Source organism: Centrocercus urophasianus, unplaced genomic scaffold (genome assembly GCF_019232065.1).
Source record: "Centrocercus urophasianus isolate 14NV4802_14NV808 unplaced genomic scaffold, USGS_Curo_1.0 seq_10, whole genome shotgun sequence".
Lineage (NCBI taxonomy): Eukaryota > Metazoa > Chordata > Aves > Galliformes > Phasianidae > Centrocercus > Centrocercus urophasianus.
The window spans coordinates 30,766,254-30,785,699 of NW_024884142.1; the positions used below are offsets into that span (position 1 = coordinate 30,766,254).

Sequence of the window (19,446 nt, forward strand, 5' to 3'; positions counted from 1 at the left end):
AGATGGGTGGTTGGTTGGCTTAACACAATAATGGAACAAAAAAACCTGCCTTGCTAATTTGAGCAAGAAGCTTACGATTCAAACTGATCTGCACTGCTTTGAAACAAAAGCAAGTCATTAAGCATTTTTTAAAATAGATTCACTGAATTAAAGGTTTAAATTCAGTATATCTGTGACTAGCTGAAGGATCAGGTTCTTACTCTTTTTTCGTAATTTCACTACAATAAATAGAATACTGGCAAGTTTCCTTCACTTACAAGAAAAAATAACAGCAATTCTTGTCTTGGCAAATACAGGAAATTGGCAATGAATTTCTCCTGTTTGTTTAAAGTAGAATTAACATGTGGGGAATAATAAACAGTACATTCTAGTAGTTATCATATGAGAAAAATATAATATCTTGGGCAATTTTTTGTTTAATTTATTTTAACAGACCAGGAGCTATTGTGGATACAAAACAAAGCAAAATCATATATATATATTTATCCTGTGTTTGTGGAGAGAACAGTTTTGCTTTTGGCAAATATGTGTCTTTTTTCATTCCATTTTTTTAATGTATAGACTTCTTTTGTGTGAGTGTGTGAGGGAAAAAAATTACTTCCCAAAATGAGTAAAATTCCTTTCACATAAATGGTTAGCTAACATTAAATGTCTGTCTAAGTTTTGTTACAAAAGTCATCAAAGTGAACAACTAAAACTGGAAGTTAACATTAACAAATAACCAATTTATTTCCTTCTCAGTTCATATAGATATCTACTGCTAAGAATATTTCTGTAATTAAGCACTGAAAATTAGATGTGACACTTGATTTTATATCCATTCTGGTCTGAATTTATCTGACTGCACGCTAGCTAGCAAACTGACATATTTTTGCTGATATAGAGATACTACTACCTTGTTTGTAGAGATGAAGTATCTTCACAAGTGATATCTTCACAAGCTACAAAGTAGCTCCTTTGTTTACTTCCTTGAATTTTTTTTTAAATCTTTTTTTTTTTCCCCCTTCCTAGAATGCCATATAAAAACTAGGAATATGCTATTTGCTACAGTAAATTTCCTAGGGAATCTGGATGAGCCACACTTAATTCACGTCCTATGACAACCATACAGCTGCACAACCTGCCTTTACCCAATTTTCATCTAGCTTATAGTTGCATGTGGCCCTGCTTACACGCTTGTCAGATTTTTTTTATTCTGGAGTATGTCAAGGCTATCAAGAATGAAGGCCTAGACGTGCTGAAATGAATGGCAAAACTCTGACAGACATCAATAAGATTGCAATTTCAGTCTAACAGAAACAGAGATCTCTTCATCTATTATTGAGAAGCAGCCCTCTGCACCAAGAGAAGGAGTAAAAAACAAATCTCTTGTCCATGGGTCTTTTTAAAAGGACAAATAAGGAATATTTATCAGCTGACTGTAGGAAGTGTGAAAGTTTTCAGACATTAAGTCTAAGCTGTTCAACTTAAAATGTAATAGCAAATGCACTCAAGAATTGTATTTGATGTCTCATCTCAAGACTGGAATCACAGTGACACAGAATGAAATAAAAAAAGCTTTAAAGACAATGTAAGGAAGACTGGAAAACAACAAATCTCATGGTAAAATATCCACAGTCCAATTTAACAGTGGGAAAATTGTAGAAAAAAAAGGCTGATTTTGAGCAGATAGTTCACTTTTATTGTACCAAAATACAATATATAAACTAGCAATAATAATTGCAGGGAAGGACTACTTATTAAAAGTGAGCAGAATCACTGTGACTTTGAAGAGACAGGGTATTTGATAACATGGTTACGGTTACAACATTGTTCCACAGTTTAGTGAGCCAACATGCTGCAAACAGTGCATTCTTGTATATTACAGATAATCTATGCACTTACTTTCTCATAATACTTGATTTCATATTCAGTAATGACTCCATTGGGATGTTCTGGTTCCTGCCAGGAAAGCTCCACGCTCCTTTGCAGCACTCTCTCTTTCATTACTCCACTGACTTGTGAGGGAGCTGTTTGGACAAGATGCGTCAATAAATAATAAGGAAATTTGTTGGATGCCTAAAATCACATGTCATTACTGACCCACCCCGTGCTGAGCCACTTTTATTAAGGTAAAAGAAAGCACCTTTTCATAGCTCACAATTCAAAGCTAATGAATATTCAAGCACTATCCTACTACTGTTCATAAACTTAGAATGGAAATCAAATTAAAGCGCGAATAGCAAAAAAGTGGCATTGTTGAAGTTAGTGCAAAACTGAAGTTGATGAGATAGAAACAATAATTAGGTAAATGAATTCTAATTAAGACGATAGATTTTTAGATTGATTTATGATAAGAATCTAAATATTTATTGCATTTGTTTCAACAGTACTTATAAAAAGAAAAATAATCAGTTAGAAACAAAACTACTTATTTTAGGCTGACTTCATGTAGTTGATACTAATGCTGTTTAACAAATAATCTGCCAAACTATCTGTTTACAGCATGATTTAGGGGTGAAAACAACTTTGTTAAGAGACTGTTGCATTTGTTCAAAATTTCCCAGAACATTCTCTCTTTAGAGCTGAAGTTTCCATCTTTGATTCTGGTATTTAATGAAAGTCTGAGGCAATTTAAGAAGCAGATCTTATGAAATAAAGGGTCACTGTATTCATCTTCCTCACTGCACACAGTCACACACACACACACACATACAGAGTTTCCTAATAAACAACATTCACAATCAGCTGTCATTTGAAATTTCTGAAAAGCAATCTACAACCATTATATGGCTATTGAATTTAATTTAACAATGGTTATTAACTAGTAAAATACGAGTGACTGAAATAGTAACTTTCTTGATCAGCTTATCTCCTACTTAATAAAAAAGAAAGGTTGTGGAGTTACTGCTGATGGGTACTTCCAAAAAATCCTAGCATCATACTTTTCCACAAACATACATGGTGCATACAAGAATGCGTGCACAGAAGTCCTGTAAAATCATAGCTTTCTAAAAAACAACCATAGCACTATAACTATGTAGAATTTGGCCTTGTTCAATTTATTTGAAATAATTAAATTAATTTAAAGGGTGTAACATCGATCACATAAAAGAGAGATAAAGAGAGAAGCTGATTCTACTCTCCTTTATTTAAAAACAAAGTGACAATCACATTTATAGGAAACTGATCATATTTGGAGAGTAGTTTCAGAAGACAGGAAAGTAAGCAAAAATAAGATATACATTTATGTATGTATCCTTCAGGTATTGAATCTATAATTTTTAACAAACATAAGGAAAATTTATTTTTTTTTTCTTTTTCCTATGGGAAAAACCAGGAATAACTTTATTTCAGAACTGTATACAATGCTTTCACTATGTAAAATTATTACCATTGATTTCAAACAGATACAAATTCTGTTACAGAACAAGGATACTTTGTTCAACAAGTAGGCAAACTACATTTTTTCTTTTACCATTCATCTCAAAATCTAATTCCAATAATTCCCATTAAAATATTCTTTAGTATCCTCATTTTGCTTAATTTAAAGAACACGGGAAGAAAATATCAAGAATGCACAGTCCTGTAGCATTAAGAACAAAAAGTAAGAATCTTTAATGCACAACTAATATGACAATTCTCTAGGAAACTTAAAATTTGATTTCTAGTTTCATATTTTAATTCTGTTTCTAGCTCTTTTTACTATAACAAGCATAGTCACAGAGGTTTTAAAACTAAATTTATTTACATTTCACTAGAGGCTCCAAGAGTCCATAAAAATTAAGAATAGAAGCCATGCGTGATAATTTTCATTATAAACTATTATGTCATGTATTCAATATAATCAAAGTTGAAGACCTCTTAATATAGGCTGCCAAACTAATAAAATCGTAAAATTGTGTCATGCAAACACCATGGGCTGATAAAGCTTTCCAGAGTCAGGATCTATCACTTCTTGCATACTCTTTCTAAAAACTTAGAGTATTTTCACCCTCTAATTAGAGTACATATATTCCTTTTGTAGCTAAGAGAATGGAATGTGGAATGCAGAAAACTTATTTACTCTGTCATCTGATTTTCTATACAGTATATAACTAGCTGTCTTCTTTGTCTCAATAAGTAGCACAACAGTTCAGCTGAATTTCAAGAGAGGTCATTATATTTCATGTATAATGTTGTATCTCATACAGATAAATGTTTTCAGACTGTTGATTTTACATTTTTGGATGTCCAAAATTGTTAATGTTCATACTTCTAATGAAACAACTTTATACTACCTATGTCACTGGAAATAGTTCCCAACATTCATTGCTTTTTGTTTTAGCTTATCCCATTTTTTTATTCCGATGGTCAGAGCATTTATTTTTTCTAAGCATTCAAGTAAAATGAACTCACTTCCTATAGCATTAGTTAATTTTGGAGATGTGGGGAGGGAACAGCAATGTGAGGAAGGAGAAACAGAGAAGAGGAAAGATGTTGATAGGGGAAGGGAAATATATTATACAAGATTCCCACTTAACATCTGAACAAAGCATATCACAGTCATATTCCATTCTTAAGGGATTTACATGCAAAAGAAAATCTCAGTGAATTATTAGCCATGCAAGCCAGCATGCAAAGTCTTAAATAAATGAGCTATATTTCCTGATTATTAATATTCTTTTCATTCAAGCAAGATCAGAAAAGTTTTTTGTTTGTTCCTTTTTTTTTTTTTTTTTTTTAGCCAAAAATATTCTGCTATATTTCAGCAGTAAAAGAATCTATAAGAAAGCAGAAGAGAGAGCCCAGCCTTGCAGGCTGAATATGCTGGCAATTTTGACCTTGAGTCTATATGTTTGTGAGGCTCTGAAAATAATAATATTGTATATAAAACCTATATTCAAGATATCCCTAAAATGTAGTATGTTATCTGAACTTATTTGGTTTCCTACTTTGAGCCTCAACAGTTGCTGGGGGAAGGCAAGGTACACCAGCCTATTGCTACTGGAAGTAAACCTTAGTGACCCATAGCAAGCATATAAGCCAATTAATTAATGGTACAGGCTAGACATAGATGCTGCCTTTATCCTGTCTTTTTTGTTACATTTCTTAATGAGTGCTTAATGAGAGTGTATAGGTCAGAAGCACTTTGTTCTTTATTCTAAAATAATCATTTCTACTGAATCTCTAACAGAGTTGTTCACGATGAAGATACAAGTAAGTACACAGTCCAGAGTAACTTGAGTGTGCACAATCCCTAATGTACCTTTTCAGGTTACAAAGAAGCATCACTTGTCTCGATCATTATTTCCATAATATATTACACCTGGGGATACAGGCTGTTTAAAACATCATCTGCTATCAACTTTCTTTCTGATATACTTCATCTCCTCTTTTTCTCCTTCCTGCTGACACAACATCCAATGCATCAAACACACACAGCCTCTCAGGGCTAATAGTAGATGTACCTACACATGCTGCATAACGAAGTACTTCATGAATGACAGGCCCTCAGCACACTCATTCACCTTCTCTAAATGCTTCAAATATACCATTCAGCAAAAGGAAAAATTGATTTTTCACCAGGTTTCAACATCACAGCCACAGAGAAATATAACTCTGCTGGGCTTTACTGATAAAGCCTTCAAGTTATATAGATTTCAAGCTCATCATCATTTCCAGATCAAGTTATTGAAAAAGTTAAAACGGAGGTGTCAAAAAGAGCAGGATATTCCAAGAAAATATTGTGTTCCAGAGAGAATTTTGCATCCAGTAGACTGACGTGTGATATTCATACTGCTAAGCCAAGCATATGGTATATTATTAATATCTGCAAATATTCATGTGTAGAAAACTGCAGTGATTGTTTTGGAAGACATTGCTTTTAGCCCAGAGTTCTGCAACAATATTAAATCATAATATTGCTCATGCTTTAGATCTATTCTTAGCTATTCTCTGCTTCTCATGCTTGATGTTTCCTTTATCTGCAGTATACTTTCCAAAATACACACACAGATACAAAATTAAGTCTTTTGCACTTTGGATAATATATATATATATATTTTATTTTATTTTATATATATTTTATATATATATATACATAAAGTATAAAATGCTAAAACAAAATGCAAACTGAAAAATGAAAACACTTGAAGCTGGACTTTCACACATAAGAAAAGTTAGGTATTATGTGCCAATTTCTAGCACAAAATCAGCCCTAACACTGTTTTCAAGAAAAAAGAGTAGTCAGCAAAAGAAACCTACTCAGCTATTTCTATGAGATTTCTGCAGTTCTGCATCATGAATGTGTCTCAATTTCATCTGGCAGCATCAGTCATGGAAACTTTCCATCTCGTACCTTTTTTAAGCTCTCTATAGAAATAGCATTTCTGAGTGGTTAGTAGCTCATGTCTATAAAACAAACTATTTACTACTCCCCAGGAATACAGATTTAAATTCTGCAGTCTTACATTATGCATAAAGTCTCCCAAACGAAGGTGAGGAAACACTCCCAGTGCAGAATAAGAGCGCAGGTTAATAAATGCAACCAATCCTAAATTTGCATCTCCAGTTTCCTGATTTGCTAGAGAAAGAGTGAATGAGCTACCAACCTTCCTTTTATCTTTCTTTAGTCTGTAATAGCAGTCATGTACTTACAACAACCTAATCTTCATCTGGTACTTTCTGAAATCAACAGTAGCACTCACACACTCTCATAGCACAGGACCCTTGCAGCAGCATTCCCAAAGGATTAAAACTCTTAGCTCTTGGCCTCTTCTGTTTACAGATCTGGAAGAGGTGTGGCCATTATTTAAAAACACTAGCTTTTCACACAGTAACAAAGATATCAAATTAATTATCCCTGTAAAACTTTATCAAGGTACACTTTACATTCCATGAAGCGTTAATACCGGTCTCCTGCAACGGCTTTCTGCAGCAACTGAGTGAATGCTTTGACTGTGTTGACTGAAGAGGTCTTTGCTAAGAGAAGCAGATCATGGAAAGTCAGCCATATCAGTATCCTAAATGTTATAACATAATCTACTACTTCTTTGTATAATATCATATTGTATCATATTGTATAATGTTCATGTATAATGTCCTTTCTGGACAGAAATCTTTAAGCAACATGGTTTCACTGACTGTCAATATTTTTTAACTGTATCTGGCACCTGGACTCTTAGAGACAACAAATAAAATGAATCTTTTAATAAATATTAAAATAGTAGTATGAAAATAGTAGCAAAGAACTGTTGGCTCTTAAATGGCTGCCCAGGAAGAGAATACAAAGCTCTCTGTACTCTGTTTCTATCCCTGCACTACAGTTATACAAAGGGTACCCTTCTACACTAATTTGCTCCCAAGAGAACGACTGTTAAATGAAGACAGAATTTGGCCTTCCACCATGCTCTGGTTTGTTCTGAGGTAAAATCCAGGCATCAAGATTGCCAAAATTGATCAGTAAGATCTGTAGACAAAAAGATTATACACCTTGAGGAATGGTAGCACTTGCTGTCAGAGGCCTGGGGCTGGCATGGGGCATCACACTGGGATTCGTGCTAGTCTGAAGCACAGTGCCTCAGGACAAATGCCCTCACTCCTTTCCAAGGAGCAACACAGATGTCATCTGAAATAAAACCTTGACAATGGTTTGCAGGTACTGGGCAAATTTTAAGGCTTCTCTCTTATTTATTCTCTCTTATATATTATTTATTCTCTCTTCATTCTGCTTCCCATAAATTGGCAAAAAATTTGTGTGAAAGAAAAAATATTCATACATCTCAAAGGATGGCAACATGTTAGCGCTACTCAAGCCATGAGTAGCTATAGTTGGTCCCTTGAATGCTTGAGAAAATTTTCCTACATTAATCTTCATGTTTACACTAATATGTAAAATAATTTTCATATTATTCTGTAGCATAATTCATGCAAAAAAACCCAAAAAAAACCAACAACCCAGAAAACAGAAAATAGTATGATAATTCTTAAGCTGAACATTATAAAACAGATAAATGGAAATTTGTAAGACTTTCTTATTTCATAAAGTATATTTCTCTGCCCTCAGTTAAATCTCCACATGACAAAGCAGCCCATGATAAAAGTTTATTGAGTACCACTGTATTATGCCATTAGTGCCCATTGCTTTGGATCAATGACAGAGAAATTCCCCACTGTGTTTATAAGCTGCAGCATTCAAAAAGAGACCCAACTAAATCAGATATTTTACACTAACAATGTCCTACAGAGAAGCCATTTTAACTTCCTCTGACACACTTTAGTTTCCAGCTCATAAATACAACACAGTGTGCACACAATGTTCTGTAAACCATGAGGCAAACACGACTCTCTGAGCACCTGGAGATGTCAGCAAGCAATGTACTCAAGTAATAGTTGACTGCATTACTCCATTACCTTTTTTTTTTTTTTTAATCTGAATACTTCTGCAAATAAATTACTGAGGAAAAGGAATAATAGTATTAGCAAAGTTCTAAGAAAACTGTAACTATCCAGTACGTAGTGATGATTTATTAAGTACATTTACTGATTTGTTTAAAATAGATAACTTTTTGTTAAGTCCTTCATCAACCTCAAAATTTGCCAGCTCAATCAGTTTTATACACTGTCTTCTGAGGCAAAATCCGGAGAAGGGAAATCAATAAAAAGAACTTACCAGAAAGAAAGAGATGAAACAATTGAGAAAGATCAGGGTTGACAGTTTGTCTATCATGTTGTTTTTTTTTTCTACTAAGAGTCTGTGTCTAGACCCGTTCTATGAACTCCCCTGTTTCTTTTGCTTGACATTTGGTACAAATATTATTGTCATATCTGTATCCCATTTCTTCCCAAACTGGCGACTTGGGCATCAATCAGTGCTGAATGGATGCTGAGTTGCGTAACAAGTGACAACGTTGACTCCCAAGGTATCCACAACTCTTGTTTTGTGAATAAGTTTTGACATGTCAGGCACAAACCTGATTCTTACAAATGTGTTAGAGTAACAAAACAGCCTTACAAATAAGAGAGAAGGGCTTTTGTTCTCTTGCAGCATTTGTTTTCCTATGCAGAAGAAATATTTCCATGCTAATTAGATTTTTCTTTTGTCTTGCATTTTTTTTTTTTTTTTTTTTTTTTTTTGTGATTCATCTTTCATAAGTTGTTTTTGTGTTTTTGTTTTAACTGGAACATCTGCCACCAGCCTTGCAGTAAATCCTTGGCACACAGGTATTACTCTTCATTAAGGAAAACAAAACATCACAAAACTCCCAAAGAAGTGGATACTGTTTTCCCTGGTGGGCTACTCAGACACATTATGTTCTCCTTCTGTCTCCAGTCATCTCTGCTGGCAACTGTCAATTACAGACACAAGTTTCAGGGAATGGAAGGATAAAGCACAATTTACAAATCCTTTGCCCTAGAAGCAGACAGGTGTAATGACTGAGACTGTTTGCTGTAATTGAATTTCATGCTGTCATCCATTCAGTCACAAAAATGTCAGCTTCAAGGATGTTGCTCATGAAAAAAAAAGAAAATAATTACCTTAATACATTCTCTTTGCTACTCTATAGCTAATATCTCTACCACAACTCACTTGCCCAAGAGGAAATGATGTATTTGCAGCAGTAAAATACAATACGAGGTGATTAGAAGTGTGGCTTTGGAGGCCTGCAAACGAGTACAATTATGTTAATTTAGCATAAGATGTCCAAGAGATGGTTGAAGAAATTCCAGCCCCATAACAAAGCATTTTGTTTCAGACATAGCCGACAAAAGTCTGGGAAGTGCCATGCCAAAAACTAAAAATAGTTGATCAAATATTAATGGGAATGCATATAAATATTCTATAAAGATGTCAACACAAAACAATAATTATCACTATGGAACAGGTTTGGTCAAACTGGTACTTTCAAAGACATAATTGTTCAGTGGGGAAAAAGCATTACTAACGTTCCTAAAATGTGTACAATTTGTGTTTCAGTCCTCCAAACTCACATGAAATGCATTATAAAGGCACAGCTAAGGATGGGCACATTCCTCTGAGAGCAGCTTGGGTGGGTTTCCCTGCAAAAACAGTTTGCAATTTTTTCAAGTTCTGAGCTTGTATTTTTTTCCACTGAAGAATGCTACAACTCTAGCATTTAAGGAGATGGATAAATACTCATGTGGGAATTTCTACTACAGTGATAAATAGCAGAAGTAACAAGCCTTAAGTTAGTGAGTATGTATGGGAGCGAAACTCAAGCCCGTCAAAGGAAGATCTGGCATAGCAGCCAGCTCATGACTCACTTGCTGAAGGCTTGCCAAGGATGCAGTCTCACTGTTTAGAGGTGAGGTGACTACCGTGGAAAACTGCCACTGAGATAAATAAAATATTTAACATTTCCCTCTAAGTATAAAGAAATATATTCAAACAACTGAGAAAATATCCATTTGAAACAATTTTGACTGTCACAAATGAAATCATCTTGGGAGTATGCATAAGCTATTGAAAAATAGTGCCATGCAAATGTGAGGAAAAACCCATTATCAAAGGGGAAAAACATTTTGTAAAGTGTAGCTAGATAATTAATTTGAATATAGAACATAAATTAACATCCTTCTCTTAAACAGCAGCAATTATTTAAAGAAAATCCACAGATTTAGATATGTACATCAAAAATATAATATACAAAACTTATACATAAATATCTTCAGTTCCTCTAAATTTTCTTTTTTTGTTGCAAAAAACTTCTTGTGGAAAAAAAAAAAAAAGAAAAAAGAAAAAAAGAAAAAAATTGATTTGAGAGGAATTTTTTCTTATTTGAGAACATGCTATGGTTCAATGCTTCTCCAGCTTCTGCTCACTGGAAAGAAAAGCCAGCACAAAAACTTGTCAGAAGCAGAAACATATTAAATTGGAAAGACATCAATCATTTAATGAAAGAGTTTACTATATGGTTTTAAAAGCTCTACAGAATCATAATAATCTTTTTACAGACTTTCTAGTTGCTTCACTTCCCTGAATGCTATAAGGCTGTAAGGGGGACCCAATTTCTTTATCCAAAGGTTAACTTCTTGGAGAGCTAGATTAAGAAAATGTCAATTGCATAAGTTATAAAACCATTCAGTTTTTTTTGATTAGTTCTACTTTTTGCATAGCATTTAGGGCTTGATTCTGATCTCTCATCAATTATATTTTTGCTACATCAGTTTTAGCTAAGTCATCTTCATTTCATGAAGTGAAAATAAGATCAGAATCAGGTACTAAGGGTGAAGTAATTAAGAATGTAATTATCACACCTGATAATCCCGAATTGCTACATACATATAACAGTTTTATTTTATTCTTTTCAACAAAAAATAAAAAGATATTTATTTGCCAATTTCACAAAGATAGGTTTTTTTTTTGTTTTGTTTTGTTTTTTTTTTTTTTTTCTCGTTATTTCAGAAAATGTTCTGGATTGGATCCAGACAATCTAACTTAAGCACCTCAGTGCACCTACCCTTTAGGCAACTATAGCTCTCCTAAATTAAATGCTTAAATTCTCTAAATAGCTTTGCTCCCTGTGACAGAGCAGTAAGCAAAAGAGAGGATAGACCCAGAAAGAGATCCTGCCTTAAAACTGAGACACATAAATCTGATGTCTTCATTTTAAGACTGAAGAAATTTTTTTTTCAGTTGACTACATGCTGAATTCAGTCACTGATTTTAGTAGAAACTGATTATCTTGCACAACAAATAAACCTGGCACCTAACACTTAAATACTTTTTAGACAACATGGACTCTCTTCCTTATGCACCATACAGAATTTAGTCTAATCTCTTATATTTTCCTTGCGAGTTTAAGGAGATGCATTCCTTGATCCTTAAATCTTCTTAATGTAATTAGTCCAGGGTCTACTCTGACATAACTCTCTTGCAAATCTACTAGTATCCAGGTTTCTACATACAATAATGTAAGTCTAACTCTCTATGGGCTTAAAGGTTTTTCAGTAAGCTGCTAGCAAGACACAATACCTACATTTCATAACTGCAAATTCACAATTGTAGGGAATGAATTTAATGCTGAAAAGATTCCTAAGTATGTAAGTCGCTCCAAAAGTGATGTCTCCTATTTATTTCTGTGGAGACTATAACAGATAAGAAAAGCAGAAATAGCAGTATTTTTGTAGAGCAAATTCCCGGCTACAAAACACTCTTTTTTAACATAGTCACCATCATGAGCTATGCATTTTTACCAGTGATGAACAAAAGGCCTGCATGCCATGCTTGTTAAACCTCTACTGCCGTACCACCAACATCTGTCTATGACCTCATGGCCCAACATACTAAAATAGGAGTCATTACTTTCAAATCAGCTCTTGTAGAATTAAAACATGAATCAACATTAGGGAAGGTGGGAGAGACCCCAACCAACTCTGGGTTTGATTCTCTTTCAAATGTTAATGGTTTGAGAGAGTAGTGATTGCAGTGTATCACTGGAACTTCAACCAATATCGAGGATGAAGATGAAAACAGATTTGCTGTTACAAGGAAGGCTATGCACACTTTTAGATAGAAAGATTAATTTAAAAACAAAACAAAACAAAACAAAACAAAGAAAGATAAAGGATTTGGCTCCACTTTAGTGCTGAACTACTTGGTATATTTGTCAAATTAGCAAAAGTACATAAAAGTCCTTACATACTTTTGTATGGTTCTATTTATCCCAAATAAGAGGCTTCAGAACTGATTTGCTTTTCCCTCACTCACAGTGAAGGAACTAGTAGAGAGCAGAAAAGTGTATCTTTCAGATAGCATTTAGCATGTGCTGTTCTGTTAAATAAAAGTATAGAAAATTGTGCTTATATATGTTATGACTCTTACCAGGTTTTAAAGGATACATCAGAAAGAAAGTAAAACATAGGAAAAATAAAACTACATCATAATACTGTGTTTTAAAGAAAATTAACACACAGTGTGTGGCCCATTTTTCAATTGCTGTTTTGCTATGAAAGAGGCTCCAACTCTACAGTAGAAGTTACTACTACCTAATTGTAACTATATTACAAACGTCGTATTCACCATCAGCATCAACAGCCCAAAAAAATGTCTTAGTTATTCTAAGACATGTCAGCAGTAGAGAAACTCTATTTACATGGATGAGCATAGTATGAAATATGATTTGTATTTATACTAGCCAAACACATAAAACTATTGACACAAATAGTGTATTAAATATCAGAATGTGCAAAATATGAAAGCTAAAGATTACACAGTACGTAGACAGTATCAGAAATAGGACTATATGCTCTGAATATTGCTCTATTGCCTTATTCATTTTAACATGCTCCAGTGTAATTATTTATTCTCATAAGTGTATTATAATACATGTATCAGAATACATATATACCAGAATCAGGAACATCTATTGCACGTTTCCTTTACATATACGGTCTCAGCACTTGACAGTATAAAAATGGAAATAATAAAATATTGGTTCTGGAATTTCACATGATTTTATATATATATTTAGATACTGAATGCCCAACCATATATGTAAAAATCCTGCCTTAGAAAACAGCTTTGTATAAACTCTTAGAAAAATGCTGTCTTCGTCACTAAATGGTAAAAGCATTGTTTGTTCATTATCTATCCATAAGTTTCTGTAGCTTTTTAATTAAGCCACACTGAAAAAGGTGGATAAGGGATAATAAAGAGTTAACTAGTCAAAGCTGTATGGCACACATCGTCTGGTATAAGGAAAAAAAAAAAAAGCAAAAATAAAAATAAAAATCCTTGTCTTCTGATTATCCAACAGTGGTTGAACCCATCATATAGTAAAGCTGGCAATGATAAGGACATGTTTTATTTTAGTGGATTTTTCTGTTTTTAACCTTATAATGTTTACAAAATACACATTAAAAATTACGTAATAACTCCTGGCTCCATTTTAATAACATTTGTACTTCACAGGAATCAGTCAGAGCTTCATACATGCACCATGTGTGCAGATTAAATGGGATAGATACTCTCAGAGTATCTACAGAGAACTTGCTGGAGACTTAGATCTTATGGTAGGTGAATCTTTGATTAGCCTTTAAGGTAAATTTTGTTGCTCCAGGTGTGTTTTGAAATGATAACTTCAACATTTGACTGGTAGGACTGTTTTTTGTGCATGTATCTTCTGTAGCTGTGTTGCTGTTGTATTTAATTCAGTTTTGTTAACCTAATATTTGTTGTATGTGACAGAAATACACAAGCTTTCACTTCTGGTTTTTGTGTCAATTTATTACCAAAGATGGAAAATTGTGTCGATTTAAATTGTTGGGTCTATGCAGTAAATCTCTAAATCATGGAGAGATGCTTCTCTAAAAAGCCTCCAGAGAGACATCCAATCTGGTAGTGCCCAGGCACCCAGCTATAGAAGCAAGGCTTCTTCCAAGGAACCTCAGAAACATCTTCAAGACCTCTTGAAACTAGGTATGTCCTGTAAGAGGACTAGTTTACTCAGAGAGTAACATTTGTGACATTAAACAGCAAGATACACAGCAAAGTTTGGGAGAAGGAGTCTGCCACCCACCTACACTTTTCCAGCAGTCATCACCCATTCTCCAGGATCCCTGAAAAACTTTCTTCCCACTTAGACACAAACAGACCTTTGAGTTTCTGGAATTAATTCCCACAATATTGTATTCTATGAAACTCACATAAAAGACACATAGACATGCATGATAAATTATATCTGTGATGCGTGACATGAAAGCAGATAGCCAGCTGACCTTCAGCACAACAGGCGTGTGTATGTATGTATGTCTTAGGTAACCAAGAATGTACTGAAAATACAGGATCAGCCTGCACTTAAACCCTATGTTTTCTAGTACAACTGGACTAATCAAATGACACAATCCAGTGTTAAGTACATACTTTGCTGACCCTTTTCAGCTCTGTGGCAAGCTGCTAGCAAAAAATTTTAAAAAATAAGAGAGTACCAATATTGTATTTTGAGATACTTTGAATATATTAGTATACATATTTTACAGCAAGTTGTATCAGAAAGAAAAAATATCCAAGTCTGCAGCTTTTTTTTTTTTTTTTTTTTTTTTTCACAATATATATTAAATTAGCATGAAATTATTCTGTTTCCTCCTTTACTTTAGTTTTTATACCAGTCTATATAGCTCAGGGAATAAAGAACAAGAAAGAAGACAGAAAAGGAAATAGGAGTGAGGAAGGAATGTTATTTTTTGCAATCAGTGCTTCTGAGAATTCAGGTGCTGGCATTCACCTCATTGACTTTAACATGAAGAAAGATGAGTCTGAAAAATAATCCTGCACAGTCCTGACTGTATAACAGAACAAAGTGCTGTGACTATACAGCACTTTTGAGTATCGGCTTAGTACTTCCAGAAGGTCAGGAATGCAAGCAGTTGGCTTAAGTTTAAAAGGAAAAAAAAAAAAACAAAAAAAAAACCCTACAAAAAACAACAATAAAACATTTTAATGATTTCTCAATCTCACAGCAGGTTAAGCTGTTCACATAGTTACAAGCAACAGCAATAAATACGTTAGACTGAAGAAATTCTCCTTAACCGATGGAATATCAATGTTTATCAGAGGAACTTTATCTTGTTCTTTGCAAGTTGAATCATGCAAAAACAAGATCAATAAGGAAGGATGTCTTTAAAGCTCTGCTGCTGTATAATGGAAATTACTTTGAAGAGCTGGCTATGTGTTCACGGAGAATTAGCAAACTGTCCCTGCAGGCGCTGGTGACATTAGGCAGTTCAAAACACAGTATTTCACTTAAAGCATATCTGACTCATTTTATTGGCATAAACATCACATATTTAGCATTAACAGCTTCTGCAACCTGCTTTACATTTTTCTTCCTTTTCCATCAGCTGTCTTCTCCTTTATTTTGTTCTACATACTTTTAACTTTTGCCTCTGACAGTTTGATGATTGTTACCTTAAGATTTTTGTAGGTGTTCTTTAGTTCTTTACAGAGAATCATCTACCTAAAGCATTCGGCATCCCAGTGGGTGACCGATTTTAACTGTACACTTCAAAGAATAAAACCTATAGACATATAATACAAATAAAAATTAAAACAGCTTCTAACACGCTTACTGGTGTTGTTGTTGCTGCTGTAGGCTTTTCTGTTTGTTTTGTTTTGTTTGTTTTTTGTTTTTAATCTAGCAGTATTATTTATAAGCAGGAAAGCATGGTCTAATCACTGGCACTTTATAACATGGCACTGCAATACTGAGGTTATAACACCTTCTTAATTAGACTACAAATCAGAAGAATGAAAAGTAGATCAACAGTGCTGCTATTTGCTCCAAATGTATACCTCCAGCTTGTCACTGGTTATCCAGACAGCATCAAGTTTGCAGGAATACTATTTTTGCTTAAACAGCACCCTTTGCCCTACTCATTTCAGGTCTAAGAGTACATTTCCCTTGTTTCCCTTGCTTTGTTTCTACAGCAAGAGCTTTTTTTCCAGCGACCATAACCGGAAGAGTCATTTATCTTGAGAACCAAATTCATGTGTTTGAGCTTCAGAACTACATACTGATCTGCACCAGATTTTTCTATACGGAGTTACAGTCTTTCCCAAATGGGGGGTGCTATGCACAACACTCATTCCAAAATATAAAAATGGACAAACACTTTATATCTCTACTGCAGAAGAACCCAAAAGAATATCAAAAGGAAACTTAAATACAGCAAAATTAGAAGTATTATAAGAAAGGCTATTTTAAGCCATTTAAAAGACATATATGAGAGGTGACCCAAAGCTGCACATAGTTTAGAATGATCTCAGGAAATTATACTTCTAGATCTATTTTAATGTTACTACAGAAAACTTTTACTTGACTGTATTTTCATTTGCCCAACTTTAACTTACTACACTTACATTACTATTTGGTGACGACACCAAGCTGAGTGGTGCAGCTGACACACTAAAGGGAAGGGATGCTATACAGAGAGATCTGGATAAGCTTGAGAGGTGCGCCCATGCCAACCTCATGAAGTTCAACAAGGCCCCAGAGCAGAATGCTGTACAGGGGTGGGAAAACCAAATTATGTCTTTAAAACACTAGAATCACACAGCTTCAAGCTAAATCGCTAACCAAAGGGGGAGGAAAAAATAAGTAAATTACGCTAATAGATATCCCAGATATCTTAATGAAATACACTTTCAAATGTAGTTTTTTTTCTAGATTATACTTAAATAATTTCTTTCACTTTTTTTTTTTTAACGAATTGTCAGAAGATTTGTTTTTATATTCTTAAAGAAAACTGTCTATCAAGTTAGTTCTTTTGAAATTGTCAGAATTAATAAAGGTTTATTTAATCTACTCAGTAATATTATTTCTCTCTTATACATATACTTTAATTTACCAACTTGGTATTTCCATCTTTCTTTTTCATTTTCTATGTTCATTTTACTATTTGCATTCTTTCAGAACACTGAGTAAACAAAAAACTTGCCTATATACATATCAGGATATGGCTTCTTAACTGAAACTCTTTCCACAAGAACGGCTTTCATTCAACATATACTATCTGACAATTTTTCAGTTACGTCAGTTTATTTATTTTCCAGCCTGATTCATTAGAACATTAGCAATGAATAGAAGCTAATACACCTGCTTTGTTTTTACTGCTTGCCAGGGCAAAAAGAAAAATCAATGTTAAAAATTACTTGTGTATTAATGATAAAAAGAAATAAGAAAGTGTTAAAATTGATGACTCCTCTAATTATCACATCTTTACTGAGGCAATGACAGCATATTTACAAATACTGCAGGAGTTTTGGCAATGATTTGGCATTGATTTTTGGCAATGAATTAATTTTCATGCCTTGAGAGAATACTATTCTTTCATGGTTAGATAGAGGTATCTGATTACACATATAAAAGTTAAAGTATAAAAACACTTAGTTTTTCATTTCTATGTTTTTGTATTTGCGGAAAATTTTGAACTAGGCTTTCTGGAGCAATTATAAAGCTCCAAACCATCAAAAATGAACATCACAAACATAGCACATATAAAATCCACCAAAGTGGTGCAGGGAATAAAACAAATCACTGTGCTTTGTTTCTGTGACAAAGAAAACAGTATTATGCTCTTAGGAAGGCAAGCCTGAAGTTTGCAATATAGTTTTCACAGAAATCAGCCTCTGTTGCATGAAGTGTTAGTATGCTTTGAACTGGTTCTCTCATTTAAAGACTAAATTTTCCTAGTCAAAATTCTACTTAAAATATATACTGTCTAATTCTTGTTAGGTGTTGAAGTGCTCCATCTATAATTGAGCTGAACAACTGAAGTACCTCAAGCATCAACAGTTGCATCAGTGGCTGCCAGGTTGCCCTGTTCTTCAGAGATGACTCCAGACCAGAAAAACTAAGTTCACCATCATGTAATTTTAGGCATGTATTAGGTGGCACACCATAGCTAAGAGCGAAGTCTCCAATACTCTTTAGAGTGAATATACAGAGATGTTATGTCCCGCTGTCTTCCTGTTGGATTTAGGAAAGAATCTTTATCACCAGCATACAGATTTCTGGCTAGGTGCTTAGTGTAGAAAGATTAAAACTAGGCCTGAGTCCTTGTTTAGAGAGTATATGTGACCCAGCTTACCCTGCCTCAGGGAACTTTCACTTTAAGGTTTTAACCTGAAGTTTGCGTAAATATGTACATTACCAGTCTTCAGCTAAATGATAATTACTCTAGTCCACAAAGACTGTGGGTTAATCTTTTCCAAGTCCCAGAAATTTTACAGTTATGTAGATCAAATCTACTTTACATAAGCCTGAGATACTTAACCAACTTTTGACTGCTTCCTTTAATCTAAATTTAAAAAAAATGTGTAGTGCTTCCCATGCCATGCCTAATAGGAAAAAAATATATCTACGGTAGGATTTTAGAAAGACAGGGAAATGTATTTTGAATTAGCAGATGAAGATTTTCACCGTTTTCACAAAACGGGGGAAAGAAACTTGAAGAATCTGCATTGTGTTCAAAACCAAACTGTTGTAAATTGGCATTATAAAGGAGTATGTCTTAATTACTCAGGAAGTTCCAGAAAATAGAATCATAAAGCTGTCTTTCAGACTAAGGACATTCTACTCACCAGGCAGTACCTTCAAATGAGTGGTACTCTTTGTCCTTGGCAAAATGTGCCATTGTTATTTAGGATAAAAACTTTTGGGACTAGAGAATGTATTCTTATGTGCATATCAAATGACTTTCATAGTCAAAAAGAAGTCTGATGGAAGCATTTCACCATTCCTCAAAAAAAAAAAAAAAAAAAAAAATAAGGGAACACTAGTATATAAAGTATTGATAATAATGATGTCTTTCAGCCAGTTTTGTAGCAAGCTCTTACACAGCCTTGCAGATGAGAGATCATTTTAAACATGCTTTCATAAATAAGGTGGAAAATCCACAGAGTGCAATATAATTCCAGGGATTTAATAGCAATAGAAAAAGAACAGAATTATATCTACTTTTCCC

General features: G+C 33.9%; 1 protein-coding gene across 3 annotated transcripts in view; it reads right to left on the bottom strand.

Moving 5' to 3' along the window:
- EPHA7 (EPH receptor A7) overlaps window positions 1-19,446 on the bottom strand; it is a 152,523-nt gene that overhangs the window by 39,849 nt on the left and 93,228 nt on the right. For all 3 annotated transcript variants that reach the window (XM_042825455.1, XM_042825467.1, XM_042825461.1), the window contains exon 6: window positions 1,885-2,009. In XM_042825455.1, coding sequence (XP_042681389.1) covers window positions 1,885-2,009 — 125 coding nt within the window. The remainder of the gene's footprint in view (window positions 1-1,884; window positions 2,010-19,446) is intronic.